General features: G+C 47.9%; 1 protein-coding gene across 1 annotated transcript in view; it reads left to right on the forward strand.

The window, feature by feature from the left end:
- CIMIP2C (ciliary microtubule inner protein 2C) overlaps positions 1-14,941 on the forward strand; it is a 337,228-nt gene that overhangs the window by 190,627 nt on the left and 131,660 nt on the right. Inside the window, exon 4 of the mRNA XM_069605611.1 lies at positions 1,480-1,534. Coding sequence (XP_069461712.1) covers positions 1,480-1,534 — 55 coding nt within the window. The remainder of the gene's footprint in view (positions 1-1,479; positions 1,535-14,941) is intronic.

The following is a 14,941-nucleotide window of genomic DNA, read 5'->3' on the forward strand; positions in this document are numbered from 1 at the left end:
GTGATGGCGTCTTCTACTTGTGTTGGAGAGGAGCCTGCTGGAGAAATGCCCTTTCTGTCACACATGTACACCAAGTCTGGCGCCCTCTCCATTTCAAGATCCGGCCATATAGCCGGCCATGTTAGACAGCGCGTCCCTTGCGCCATAAGAGCCATTTGTGGTGTGGGGCCCACTCTTTAGTATTCGGAAATGGCCTCTAAGCTCCTGCTGTACTGCCGAATTCACAAGCCGTATTCCTTTAATGTAAAATGGCGAATACTTGGTTTGCCAGGTGCGGGGCAGGGGTGGGGGCAGTGTAACATGTGGCCGGCCAACCCTACTACCCATGGGAGGAAGACAATGGGAACCACTCGCAGGTCCTCAACATTTTGTGCAGGGGAGGGATACATTTGGACAAAGCCACTCTTTGTGGTGTGCAGGTAGCCTTGCAGCTGCACCTTGGGAATTAAGGGGAGGACACACAAACACAAACACACACACACACACACACACACACTCGCACACGCCCATATTTTATTGCTATTAGTGGCAAGCCCAATCTTTTCTATTTACTTCCAGTGAAAGACACTGTACCATCTATCTGACTGTGCAAGACATGCATTGTACTGGCGCAGTCGGGTGCTTGTGCTTTGGTGACTCCCACTGAAAAGAGACAGAGTAATATGCTTAGCTCTAAGGCCCGCCCATGCACGAAATGTGAATACAATATTTCTCTCTACGCACACAAATGCGTTTGTTAATTTTCAGAGCAAGTCATTGCAGAGTGAGCGCCAGAATGAATGAGAAATGGTTTATTTTCTGCGCGATCGGATGGCGACAAGAACTCAGACTAAAAATAAAGAAGTATTTCAGAAATGTATTTCTTTTTGGTGCTGTCACACTAAGAGGTCTGAGTGGCAGCGGACCAATAGCAGCCTCCGCCTATTAGGGTTCTTGCTGCCTGGCAAGCATGAATCTGAAGAGGGTGGTAAATGGCCAAAGCATTTGACACCGGTATAGCTCTCCTCAGATGCCACCCTGCCCTCTCCACCTCATGCCATTAGCTTTGGCTGCAGAAGGTGAGACAACAAAACTGAAACAAAAATTGGGTTCTCTTTCCAGCCATTGTTACAAATGCGAGTAGCACACAGGAGTCGGGGAGCCCGGTTGCTCTTCCCGGCACAGGGAAGTTGGGTCAATATCATTATACCAATAGCCTTCAGATTTCGAGATTCCTGGCCAGACTGGACTGGCAGACTATAGTGTCACTAGAGAGATTGCCTCTGTTTTGGAAACCTGGTTCCTCCTGGCACTGGGTGAGGGCATAGAATGAGCCTTGGGCATGCATTGCATTGTTCTCTTGCTCGAGGGAAACCGCCATTTTGCGGTTTGCAATCCCACCGTTCAGGGGTAGCTTCTGAATGGTGGAAGATGTCTGCTTGCTGGCTGCCATTTCCTGAAGGTCACACACAGCCTTTCTTGTCTTTTCTATCACTGCAGTGAAGACCGGATGCTCGAGCAGTACTTGCACTACCTGTTGGACGCGGATTATACGGTAGACTCCTTTTTTTCCTTTTATTCTTGTGAAGACGTATTGCAGCATTGCACACAGTCTAACATGCATAGAACTGTTCTGTATGTAACCCATTACTGTGCCTAATAGGAATAGCAATATGAGCAGTCATAGGGGTGTGTGGAGGGCGCGGGGGGGGGGGTTTACCAGAGAAACCAGTGCTCAAGTGATCATGACATGACTTTCTACAGAAGATATTAGAGTTGGTGATGGTTGCTTCATTTCTAACATAATCCAATCCACTCATTCCTGTAGGGGCATTTCAGCCTGTCTACCATTCTCCCCATTTTCCCTCGTTATCTTAATGCCCATCGCTGACTGGCACATCCCTGCCAACTGTTCACACACCCATCTCCTTCCGCACTATTTCAACTGATTACCCGGGAGGCCAACAGGCTCAGTGGCCCCATCCAATCAAGGCACCCCATCAGACGCTCCCTGTCTCCCTCACTATGACTCGCCACCACCATCTGTCGCCACCCCACCCTTCAGCCTCTCCCACCTCTTGGCCTTCAGGGCACTGTCTTCACTTTGGTGGCCTCCCACGTGGGTGATCAATTGTTTCCCATTTTCTGGAACACTGCTACCTCTGTGGCCACAGGCCCTCCATCAGGGGTCCCGCAAGGGCCTGTCCCCATGACACTCTGCCTCGGTTGGCAAGCTAGCCTCCTGCATCGGTTTGCTGATGAAATGAAACCTTCTTTTGCTTCCCCTCTTTCACCATCCTCTTCCATCACTATTTTCCTATCTGCTATTTGTCACTGTTTTTTGAGCTTCCCTAGAAGAGAATTTAACTTTATTCCATCCTTCAATGCCACACCCCTTACCCCATCTCTTAGGGGCTTAGCCCCTGACCTCAACCCCTAAGGCTCACAAACAGTCAGTGGTCAAAGTGTACGAAAGGAAGTAGTGGAACTATGTTCCCCGCTGTTCCATCCCCGCTCCCCATCAACCGCACCACCATACCCCCTCCCACACACAATACACACCCCATCCCTAACGTGACCAGATTTCGAAAATAAAAAACCGGGACAGGCCACTGACATAGAAGTAGGACTACAGATTCAGCGGTGAAACTGTAGTCCTATTTCTATGTGGGTGGCCTGTCCCGTGTCATGTTGCAGCACCTGGGGTCCCGAGCTATTTTAAGTTTAAAAAACCTGTCTGGGTTTTGGGGATCGGTTGGATACCATCCCCACTTTTTGGCAAACTGGTGGAAAAATCATGATATGCGGCCAAACACCGGGATGGTGTCCACCCAATCACCAAATCCCGGGACTGGGTTTTAAAACTTAAAACAGTCTCGGGACCGCGGGACGGAGCTGAAAATGCCCCGACAGTCACGGCAAAACCGGAACGTCTGGTCACCCTACCCATCCCTGGGTCCTGCCTTTCTTCCTTTCCACCCCACCACTGTGTAAAAGCTAAAAGAAACAGTGAAAGAAAAGGCAAAATGCATTTTAAACAACCCCCATTACCTGTTTTCATTGTCCCCCAGGGCATGCAGCTTTACGCACCCTCCTCTTTGTAATCATCCACCACTCGCACGTCTTCAGCATGATAAGATTAAAGCCACCCCTCCTACCGACCCATTAACTGCACGTACAGCTGTGCCTGCAGCACTTTCACGTTAAGTTGCTTAAATACAAAAGAACAATTTGGATTACTACGGGAGTCAGGCTATGATAGGATGTGAGAATGGGCTTTGACCCAAGGTGGCCACTGGAACAGCAACCCAGCAGTTCTACTAAAGCTCCCTGTGGTGTCAGGTTGGAGCTGTTCCAAGTTCGAATCCCCCTCAAACATGCCCTCCGTTTAAGGGAACGTCGTACCTCCAGCAGCGTGACACAGTGCAGAGAAGTGCAAGTTTCAGCTTCTCAAGCGTGACACAGTGCAGAGAAGTGCAAGTTTCAGCTTCTCACCGTGTTTTTATTTTAAAACTAAACCATTCCGGAAGGGGTTTGTTTTCAAATAAAAGTATAGGAACAGTGAAACTTAATTTAAAAAAAGTAGAGGAGCACCACTTCCAACCACCCCCGCCCACTTCGACCAATGCAATCAGGAAGGTCTCAACGATAGCACCCTGAAGCTTCAACGTTTACATCACCAGTCACCTAACCTCTAGAACAATGTTTAACCCTGCCTCATTCTCACCTTTCACTTTATCAAACAGTCACCACCACTCATAGAAGGCGGCATCGTTACTCAAATTTCCCCCCTGCCACCACCCCCCTCAACGCCTTTGATCCTCTCAATGAGGTATTGAACTTTGCTACCCATGCTCTCAACAATCCTCAAGGATACCTGCTTACCTCTGCACACAGTTTTCAGACGGGGTAGCTATGCCTGCAACATCTCTCCCTAGTCACATAATTTCCTATGTTTAAATCCGTCCATGGCCTCGCCCCCCCTGACCTCCCCCGCACTGACTCTACCTCCTGATACCCACGCTTGCACTCTATGCTGCCAAACTCTCCCCAAACTAACTTCCCCCCTGTCCACCCCTTTCAATGCATACCTGCCATTATGTCTGTAAATACTGTCATTACTGAAGATGTATTTAAGTTCTGTATTGTGCAGCCGCAGCTCACGCGCCCCCCCCCCTCCACCCCCACACTAGTTGGTTTAATGTAATGACTGCTACATCATGACGTTGTAAAGGTTTGTAAATCCCCCTGTAGTGAGTCTGCTCCAGCCATCAGAGGGTCCCTTGCACAGTGATTCTTGGCGAAGCAGTTTCCATTTTCAAAAAATGCAATAAATTAAGACGAATCAATACCTCTTTCTTCCCATTGTATCATCAAAAATGTCATGCCTATGAATGCTGCTTCTTTCCTGTTCAAAACGGGTGAGATGCCCCGCCACCCGGTGGTGTTTTCAGCAACTCCTGGCATGTGTGCAGAGTGCGCTTATGTCCCCTTTCCTGACAGCCTTCCCACTACTTTGGAATCCCGTGCACGGAAAGACACCCCCTCACACCAGCGTTCTTTCCTTTAGCTGCTTCTGTCTTTCATTTTCCTAGTTCCTCGCCTTCCTTTTTACGGCGGCCTTAACCTATTTTTCAATGTTCCAGCTTCAGAGCATGCGGTTTGTGGCACAAGCAGTTTGCAGCATCTGCACTTCACAAGTAACTTCACCTGTGTGGGAAAGCACCATAAAACGAACAGGTGTATTTATAGAGCACACGATGATGATAGGTTATTTATAACGCCCTTAATACCCAGAAGTTTCTAAGCGCAGACCCGGGGATCGAACCTGTGGTGCTCTGATTCGTCTTGCTTCCAAGAGGAGCACGCCTCCCGGCCATTATTCACAGATAACAGATGTTATTTTTTATACAACTTAATGGTAGTCATTTTATTGACCTTGGAAGGATGAAGGTCTGAGTGCCTCTACCTGAATTCGAACCTGTGACTATGAGATCACACACAGGCTTCTGTAGTCGATGTATTAGTCCAGTGAACCACAGACCCGGCCTATGCTGCTGACGTCTGGTCTCAGCCTGTGTGCTTCAACAGCATATAGGTCTTTAAGTAATGGTGCACATGGAGTCTAGAGGTGACTCTGTGTCACTGGATATGTTGCATTTTTATTTTAAGAGGAAAAGACGAGAGACCGCCGACACCAGTTGTGGTTGCGAGTGCCATTAAGCCTGCTGCAGTATTGCCCCACCCATGTAGAAGTTGCCCACTACTCAGGGCATAATTAGAGGATATAATAATCTCTGGGCAGTGTGGAATCACTGGGTTAAACCATTGTTTTCTACCCCAGTTCCAGTAATTAGTTCTTGTTAGACGTGGTGGGATTGGCCAAGGATTGGTCAAGGAAAAGGACCTTGTGGGGGAAACACCTCTATCCTCCAAGATACCATTGCACCACCAGGCTAGCATAGATCCTTGTCATTGGGTAGGTATACCTTATGATTGATGAACCATGGAGTAGAGTCTGTCTTCCCTTCTGGTTATGCATCTTGCATTGTCCTCTCTCTGTGCTCAGGTGACTCAGGCAGATTGTACTGGGAAGTAGAGAAAGTATCTCTTGAACCCGGTCACATTTTTTGTTCACCCAGTCCCGGAACCGCATCATGGCACCCACTGGGTCGTTAATGCTGCAGTATTTGCCCACCTCCTTTGATAGACTCGACCCACCCTACCCCGTTTAAGTGACTGGAAGACGTGGTGGGAGTGTCGGCAGAAGATCTGAGTTTGATCTACTACTTTACCCTGGACGGGCAATCTCGGATAAATATGCATTCCTTCCAGTCGCAATCAGTTAATACTGAGAATGGAGAGTCGCGAGGATCTTGCCTGTCTCCCCTCCTGTTCAATATTTATGTCGGACCTTTACAAGATCTCTTTTGACAGAAGGCGGTCCTATTGCACAATAAGGAGCAAACAATACCTAGGCCATTTCTTTTATCATAATGTGACTTTGGAGGAGAGCGGTGATACAAATCAAAGAGATATATTAACTCAACACTCCCCATGAACCAGCAAGTCAGAGATTTGGGAACATTTTCAAATTAAAATCCAATTCTTCTTTAGTACACACTGACTGATTGTCTTACCAGGTACTTGGCATGAGATATGCAACATGGCTGCATTTTTATTTTTGTACTTTTATATCAATGCTTATATACTGTTTTACTATTTTCAGTTAGACTGCAAATTTGCTGCATGTAAGTGGAAATAAAGGGTCGGCTAGCTCTGTCTTTGGTTGGGGAAGTGGTACATTCTTATTATTTCAGGACATATGCTAGGCGTAGAAAGAGCTGACTTGTCCTTCATTTGTTTCTGCTGCTCCCGATGTGACATCAGCAGCTCCGCCGACCGGAACTGCTATTTTATCTGGCTTTACTGTGGCATAAAATATTTAACTACTGATTGCCTCACCAGATATTTGGCAACAAGTAGATAAATTGTCTGCATGTTAACTTTGATATCTATTCTTATACACTTTTAGTTTAGAAGCCAACTAATGTAATACAATAACTGTTCTCGTTAATTGATAAGATGAGTAACCCTATGACTACATCGCCAACAATAATCCCATCTCAACTATTAGTAGACAGTGTGGCATGTTTAACTGAAGAAATATTTGACAATGTCTGAGCAAATATATCAGACAATAGCTCAGGCCAGCCAACAATTGAAGATTACGCTTGGTGACGCTGTTATGGGAAAGTCGGCCACTTGATCTGAGAATGGTGTTGAGCAGCTGCTCCAATCAGTGACATGCTCCAGCACCCCAGGAGATGCTCCTGCTCCAAAATTAGCCAAAAATAACCAGCCAAATAGTGTCGCCGCTGTTTATTTCAGAGATTATAGAATGGTTAAATCTCCTGTGTCTTGGCAGTGGAAAGCGGCATGGTGCCCGTCTCTGAAACTCAATGAGCCCAGTCATTTTTGCACGAAACATCAATGGCTTTTAATGCATCAAAAACTCAAATGAATGGTTACCAAACAGCGAAGTGCCTGAATCAAACCAAAAGGATTTTCTACGCACTACTCAATCGCGCATTAGATTAGGAGGTAACTCTGACTATACATAACCATTCGTAGAGGAAGAGGACAGTGGCGGAGTCAATGCACATGTCCTATTAGACATGTCCATAGCCTTTGACACTGTGGACCTGGGTATTCTGCTGACTAGGTTGGCCTTTTTCAATATCATTGGTAGAGCTCTTGCTTAGTTGGTATCATTAATGACCGATAGATCGCAGTCTGTTCAGATCAGTCTTTTTGTATCCCACCCAAGATCATTAAATTGTGGTGTCACCTCTACCAGTGTAGCCTTTATCTAAATCCCTCAGCCAAGTTGATTAGACAGGCAGGATTCCTTTTTAAGAACTATGCAGATGATGTTCTAATTTTGGTCAGAGTGTCTGGACTTTAATCATAACACCTCACACCAATTCCAAGACTGTCTATCCTCAATCAAGAGTTGGATGGATGTCATTTTTTTCAAATTCTTTTTATGATATGATATGATATTTTATTTGTATCGCGCTCGTACACCAGTGTTTCAGAGCGCGACTAGGCAAGGGAGGGGAGCAGGGGAGAACACAGCAGAACATAAAAACGATCTTACTAGGCCCAGTGACATTGAGAATGCGCAAGTGCATGGGAAAGGGAAAAGGGAAAAAGTGCATGGAAGGGGGAGAGTGGAAAGTGCGGAGCAGAGGAGCGCAGATAAATAAAATAAATAAATAAACATAAATAGAAAATGGAGGCAATAACAGTGGTAGTGCAGCCAGCAAGTGGCAACTGCTGTGTGTAAGGCAGCAGACTGGGTAAGTCTGAATAAGTGCAGAAAAAGAGGAAAAATGGGGGGGGGGCTGTATGGGTACAGATACAGTCCCCAGTTCAAGGGGTGGCCCTGAGGCAATGCAAGAAGGTGGCAGGGTGAGCAGGTACCTGTGCCCAGGGGACAGAGTGTGGCCCGGTGCACAGTGCCAAGAGAGAGCAGATCAGCAGGGGAGAAAGGGAGCAAAGGCAGAAGCAAAGAGGAAGGCTTCGAGGTGGTTCCGGAACCGGAGGTGGTTCTCCTCAAGTTTTAGAGTGGCAGGGAGGCTGTTCCAGAGGGAGGCCCTAGCCGAAGATAGAGATCTACCCCCAGCTCATTTCTTTGAAAAAAGATTGACCCGGAGGGAGTTAGAGGTAGAGGAGCGAAGAGCTCGAGAGGGGAGGTATTTGCGGAGGGATAGCTGAAGGTATTTAGGACCCAGGCCCCAGAAAGCCTTGTGGACAATGCAGAGGGTTTTGAATTTAATCCTTGCATCCACTGGGAGCCAATGGAGAGATTTCAGAGCTGGAGAGATACGATCCCAGGGCTTGAGGCCAAGGACAAGTCTTGCAGTCCTGTTTTGGATAAGTTGTAGAGGGCGGAGAGTAGAGGCAGGTAGATTTAGAAAGAAGCTGTTACAATAGTCCAACCTAGAGAGAACCAGAGCTTGGGAGACAGTGAGCTTCTGGGGGAAGGAGAGGAAAGGAAGAATTCCTCTGAGGAGGTGCAGTAGGAAGTTTGACTCTTTTTGAGACCTCAGAGATATGGGCTGAGAAGGAAAGTGTGGAGTCAAAGATGACCCCAAGGTTCTTAGCCTCATAGGTAGGGGTAGGAGGAGGGCCAAAGGAGGTTGTCCAGAGAGTGAGGGGAAAAGGATGGTGAAGGTGTGCTGATGAGGAGGATCTCCGTTTTGCTGGCATTCAGACAAAGATCATTGGTGGCACACCAATCTTGAATGGCAGTTAGGCAATCAGAGATGAGAGAGGGAGAGGAGGTGGCCGAGGGCAGCCGGAAAATGAGTTGAGTGTCATCAGCGTAGCACTGGAAATTTGAGCAGAAAATGGCAATGCAGTGAGCGAGAGTTGCCAGGTATTGGTTGAAAAGCCAGGGTGAGAGGTTAGACCCCTGGGGAACCCCACAGGTGGAGAGGTAGATAGATTATATGAAGGACCCCAGTTGGACCTTGCAGGGTCGATCATAGAGGAAAGAGGTCAGCCAGGCCAGAGCCTTTGTTTTTAAACACAAAGCAAACACCCCCCAACAGGAGAGACAGTGGTCCTTTATCACTCCCCAATCCAGAATACCATATTCTTCATCACCCATTGCCGCACTCTTGTCCCCCACCCTCCCCGCTCACCTCCAACCACATAACCCCTACATTTCCCATAGTTCACCCGCATTCTTCCCTGTAACGCCCATTACCACAGTGACAGCACACCACTTCATATAAAAATCCACATGCTTAGGCAACCTCGTCTTCCATCTCATGGCTAGTGCTTTGCGCCTGTCAAATAAGATACTGTTTATATGGGTCCCAAAAGTCCCTTGGTTTAGATTTCGGGTGCACCAATGTTCCATCCTCCGACTCCATCTCGCTGCAATACAGAATGTCCATTTTCCAGTACTCGACCTTGAGCGGTTTGTTTCTACCCCATCTCATAGCCACCCTTCTTTTGGCCATCAGTAACAGCAAACCTGCTAGTTTCCTCACTTGACCAGCAATAGCTTCCGTATACCCCAACAGCGCCACCATCGGTGTGGGGACCACCCCGCTCCCCTATGATATCACTCAGTACATCAAATACCCTGTCCCAAAATTACAGAACAGGCGGGCATGTCCAAGCCACATGCACAAAATCTGACGGTGATGCTGCGCAACAAATACATTCATCCGCTACCTCTGCGAAGAATTGGTGTAGAGAAACCGGGGTATAATGTAATTGATGAAGATATTTAAAATGAATCAGTTTAAACCGACTATTTATAGCTGTTTTCCTGGTCTGAGCACAACAGTATTTCCACACATCATCCGTAATGGCGCCCCCCACCCTCAGAGCTGCCTCCCATTTCCCTAGAGAGGTCTCCGCCCAGTACACCCTACTGTCTACTTGTTTACCATACAGGTTAGAAACCAATTTACTAGTATTTTCCAATCCTATTCTCTAATCCAGTATATTCGCTACCTGCAGTTCCAGCGGGAATGTCGGAAAACATAATTTTAGGGAGTCCCTCAGTCGAAATAACAAAAATAAGCTGCCTAGCTGCCTTTGGGCTTTGAGCGCTTTATAAATGCATAAATAAATAAATAAATAAATAAATAAATAAATAAATAAATAAATAAATAAATACATAAATAAATCGAGGGGTGTGATATTCCCTTTCACCTTAAACTCAGCAACCAGTAGGAACCGCCCCTCTGGGAACAGGTCCCCAAATGGTTTAATACCCAGCCTCCCCATGCTTTGCACAAAGCGGCGTTCACTCGTCAGGGGTATGTTAGGAATAAGCGTGATTGGCAGCTTGGAAAATTAAAGACCTCCCCTTTCCCCTTCCGCTCAATCCACGCCCAGGATTTACACGTCAACTCCACCATGTTACCGGGCATAGCCAAGGTGCTCGGAGCTGTCAATATGACCGCCTGCAAAAGAAACGGGGCCACAGGGCCCTCTCAATCTCCACATGTCTTCTATCCATTCCAACCTCATACCAATATTCCGGAAAGGCCGCCTCTGCCGCCTCATTGTACGCCTCAAAATCAGGCAGTGCCAATCCTCACCTGTCAAGCGGCGCAAACAGACGTTCCCATTTCATATGGGGTTGTTTCCCAGCCCATATAAACTGGCCTACAACATTTCTATCTCCTCGAAGTGAGACTTAGGCAGCGCAAGCTCACATTCAAAAACTGATATAACCACGAGGCAGCAAATTAATTTTAACCAATGAGATTTGCCCATAAAGATTGAGCGGTAACCTCATCCACCACTCAGCATCCACCCTAGCCTGCTTCAAGACCCTACCATAGTTGCATTCATATAGCACCTCCGGAGACGGGCTATATCCATCCCCAAATACTGAGTATGACCCAGTTGCCATTGAATTAATTCCATCTGTATACTGTCTCGTATGGGCATTGAGCGGACAAAGCACAGATTTTGTGGGGTTGACTTTCTGCCCCGAATGATTACCATTTCCACCACATCTACTGCAATCGGCAGCAGGTTGGACGCTGCGTCTGTCATGTATAACATCATATCATCTGCATATAAGGACACCACAAGTGTGTGACTATACAACTGTACTCCTCAATGTATATGCTTGGCTCTAACTAGGTCCGCCAATGGTTCAATCGCCAAGGCAAATAACAGAGGCGAGATGGAGCACCCCTGCCGCATCCCTCTCCCCAAGGGGATCAGCAGTGTGTATTGACCATTCACCCCAATCTTGGAAGATGGCAAGGTATAAAGCAAAGGGACCAGGGATATGAACCCCTCCCCCAATCCCATTCTTCTCAATACAGCAAACAGAAAGGCCCATTCCACCAAGCCAAATTGGTATTTGGTATCCAACACTGCAGCCACCAGACAAATGTTGCCAGGTGCTGCAATATCAACCCAAACATAAGTCTCAGCCCATAGCAGGTGGAGCATCCAGGTATAAAGCCGTATTGGTCCAACTTGACACATTTGCTCATCGGAGGCACCAGCCTAGTAGCCAATAATGTGGCAAGGATCTTATTATCCAAGTTAACAAGCAAAATTGGAGAGCACTCGTCCACTGCTTTACCGGGTTTCAGAAATACAACAACCACTGCTTCCCTCATAGACTCGGGTAACTGCTGATAGACCTCCAGCAGGGCTGGTCCCAGAGTTGCAGCATAATACTTGAAAAATCTGCTGTAAGGCCATCCGGCCCGCTGGCTTTGCCCGTTGGCAACTCTGGAATTGCTCTCAATATCTCTTGCACCGTCCCCTCTCACCCGGGCCACACCAGTAAAGTGCCACCTCATCAAGAGAACCCTCCATGTTTAGTTGAGAGCTCTGCTTCTGAGAAGAGTAAAGAAGACTGTAAAATTCCCAAAATACCTGCACAATATCCCCATTTGTATATCTTAAGGTACCCTGCGCATACTTTATTACCGCCAGATGCGTTTTGCCTGAGTCCGACCCCGCCACCCGTGCTAGCAGTTTGCCAGGGCATTACCCCTCCCCATACTGGCAAACTGACACCCTCCTTGCAAAAAACTCCACCTCTTGGTTCGCAGCGCACCAAAACTTCTTCAATTTCTCACAAATCCTTTTGTGTTTCGCTGGGTCATCCATATAGTCAAGCCCCTCGTGAATTCGACGGATCTCGGCCTCACTGCCAGCCAACTCTTTCCTGTCCTTAATACCCCTGATTCTTGGGATAAACACTCCCCGTGCACCATGCACTTAAAGGTTTCCCATAGCACCAAGTATGATTCAACCAAACCCACATTTTGCCTAAAAATGTTTTCTATGATCTTCAGTTATGGCTGCACTTTTGAACACACACAGAGGCCTACTATGCAACTTCACAGGAAAGTCAACCATCATGACCACTGGCTCGTGGTTAGACAGGGTACGGGCCGTATTTCAATCCCACTGACCCAACACATCATTCCCTCAGATATCAGAAAGCAGTCCAGCCGAGAAGCCGACTGATGGACCAATGAGTGCCTAACTCATCAGATATCACCCAGCTCCCAGGTCCAGCACACCTCCTTTAGCCTACCAGAGGTCTTCGAAACAGCTCTACGGGTCCCACCCGACCTATCGAGGTCTGGGTTCATCACTGCATTAAAGCCGCCCGCCCACACCACCACGCCGGAAGAGAATTGGGCCAATTGTCGATCAATCCATTCAATAGTGTCCACTGAATGTATTTTAGGGCCATAGTAGTTGACCAGCATTATCTGCCGCCTATTTACTAGCCCTGTGACTAGCAGCGCCCTCGTGTCCTTGTAACTAGTCAACCCCAAGAGTCTAAAACCCACAGAACTATGCATAAGTGTATAAACCCTTCTGGAGTAGGATGAATAAGAAGAAAGGTATCAGTGGCAACCCCACCCCCGGCCAAACTGCGATTCCTCGGATGGAACAAGATGTGTCCCTTGCAAAAAGGCGACTCCCACCCCATGTCAATTCAAGGACAACAGTACCCTGCGGTTCTTGGAAGGGCAGTTCAAGCCTCTGACGTTCAACGACATGCATTTCACCCCACCAGCCAGACCGCTGCACATGCATAGATTACCTCTGCGGGACCTCCACCTATATCCACCCCCTCTACAAACATTCCTCCCCCGCTACCCCAGCCTCATCCAGCTGTGGGCCACAGGCCTGACGAAGACTTTGCATATTTCACTCTCACCGACCGTTGTCCCTTCATCCAAACACCCCCCCAGCCCTTCACTCCCCCAACGGCAACCCCAACATGCCAGTAAAAACTGCCCTCCCCACTCCCGAGCACCTTCATAGGCATCCACATGGGGACCCCTTGAGAGCCCAGCCAGCCCAGCAGACCCTAACAAACACATCTCCCATCCCATTGCCACCTTCGTGCAGCTCACAGTGCACATCAACATCCAGTATGATTCATTATTTCTTGAAGGAGAACCATTGCCTCGCTCATTGTTGCCCCGCTGCCTGGGAGCTCTCTACAGTGATTCAAGAAAGGCATCAGTTTCCCCCGGAGATTGGAAAAACAAAGATCTGCCACTCTGAGCGTTGCGGGGAAGAGCATAGCATACTTTATTCCCTGTTCCCTGCACCTCCTCTTGACCTCAATATAAGTCTTCGGCGAGGCCTCTACTGTGTCTGAGAAATCAGGAAAGATCCGTATGGTATCACCTTTATGAGTCAGTGTACCCTTCTCTCTGGCCTTGCGAAGGGCCAAATCCCTGTCCCAATAGTTCCGCCAGGATCGGTTGTCTGCCATTTGGAATCCGATGCAGCCTCTCGACTATGAACACAGCGGATAAGTGTAAGAAACCAAAGGGTGTCTCGCATGCTAGTCCCCGGGGATATGATACGATATGGCATTTATAACGTGCCTATTAACAAGTGTTTCAAGGCGCGATGAGGCAAGGGAGGGGAAATAGAGGGAAGACAGACAACGATCCTACTATGCCAGGTGACATTGAGATAGCGCAAGGGGAGGCGACAAGGGGAAAAGTGCGAGGGGAAGGGGAGGGGCAGTGCAGTACATAGGATAACAGTAAAATAAATAAGACAATAAATAAGAGTGCTGCCAGCTGGTGGCAAGTGTAAGGGTAAGTGAAGACATCAGGTGTCAAGTGCTAGTAGGGGCTGTAGGGATACAGAAACAGTCCCCGAGTGCAACGATTGCCAGGGGGCAGTGCAGGTGTGCAACTGGCGGTGATGGGACCTGGGCCCGAGATCAGAGGGTGGCCAGGTAACCAGTGCAGTTTCAGATTCAGCCAGGATATCAGCAGGGGAGAGGAGGAGAGAAAGCAGAGCAAAGAGGAAGGTCTTGAGGTGCTTCCGGAACCGGAGATGGTTCTCCACAAGTTTCAGAGAGGCAGGGAGGCTGTTCCAGAGGGAGGCCCCAGCAGAAGAAAGAGATCTGCCACCAACTTGCTGCTTGGAGAAGCGACTGACCCTGAGGGATTTTGAGGCGAATGATCGAAGAGCTCGAGAAGGAAGATATTTAGGAAGAGAGAGTTGAAGGTATTGAGGTCCCAGGCCCCAGAAGGCCTTGTGGACAATGCAGAGGGTTTTGAACTTAATCCTCCCCGCCACTGGAAGCCAGTGCAGAGATTTCAGCCCTGGAAAGATACGATCCCTGGGCTTGAGGCCAAGGACAAGTCTTCCAGTCCTGTTTTGGATGAGTTGCAAAGGGCAGAGAGTAGAGGCAGGAAGATTTAGAAAGAGGCAGTTGCAGTACTCCATCCTAGAGAGAGCTCTGGAGACAGTTAGCTTCTGGGGGAAGGAGAGGTAAGGAAGGATACCTCTGAGGAGGTGCAGCTGGTAGTGTGACTTCTTTTTTTTTTTTTTAACTTTGTTTATTTTAAATCAAGGCAGGATGGCAAATATACAAATCATGACATATCACAAGCAATGCATA

Source organism: Ambystoma mexicanum, chromosome 4p (assembly GCF_040938575.1).
Source record: "Ambystoma mexicanum isolate Mex_15411 chromosome 4p, UKY_AmexF1_1, whole genome shotgun sequence".
Lineage (NCBI taxonomy): Eukaryota > Metazoa > Chordata > Amphibia > Caudata > Ambystomatidae > Ambystoma > Ambystoma mexicanum.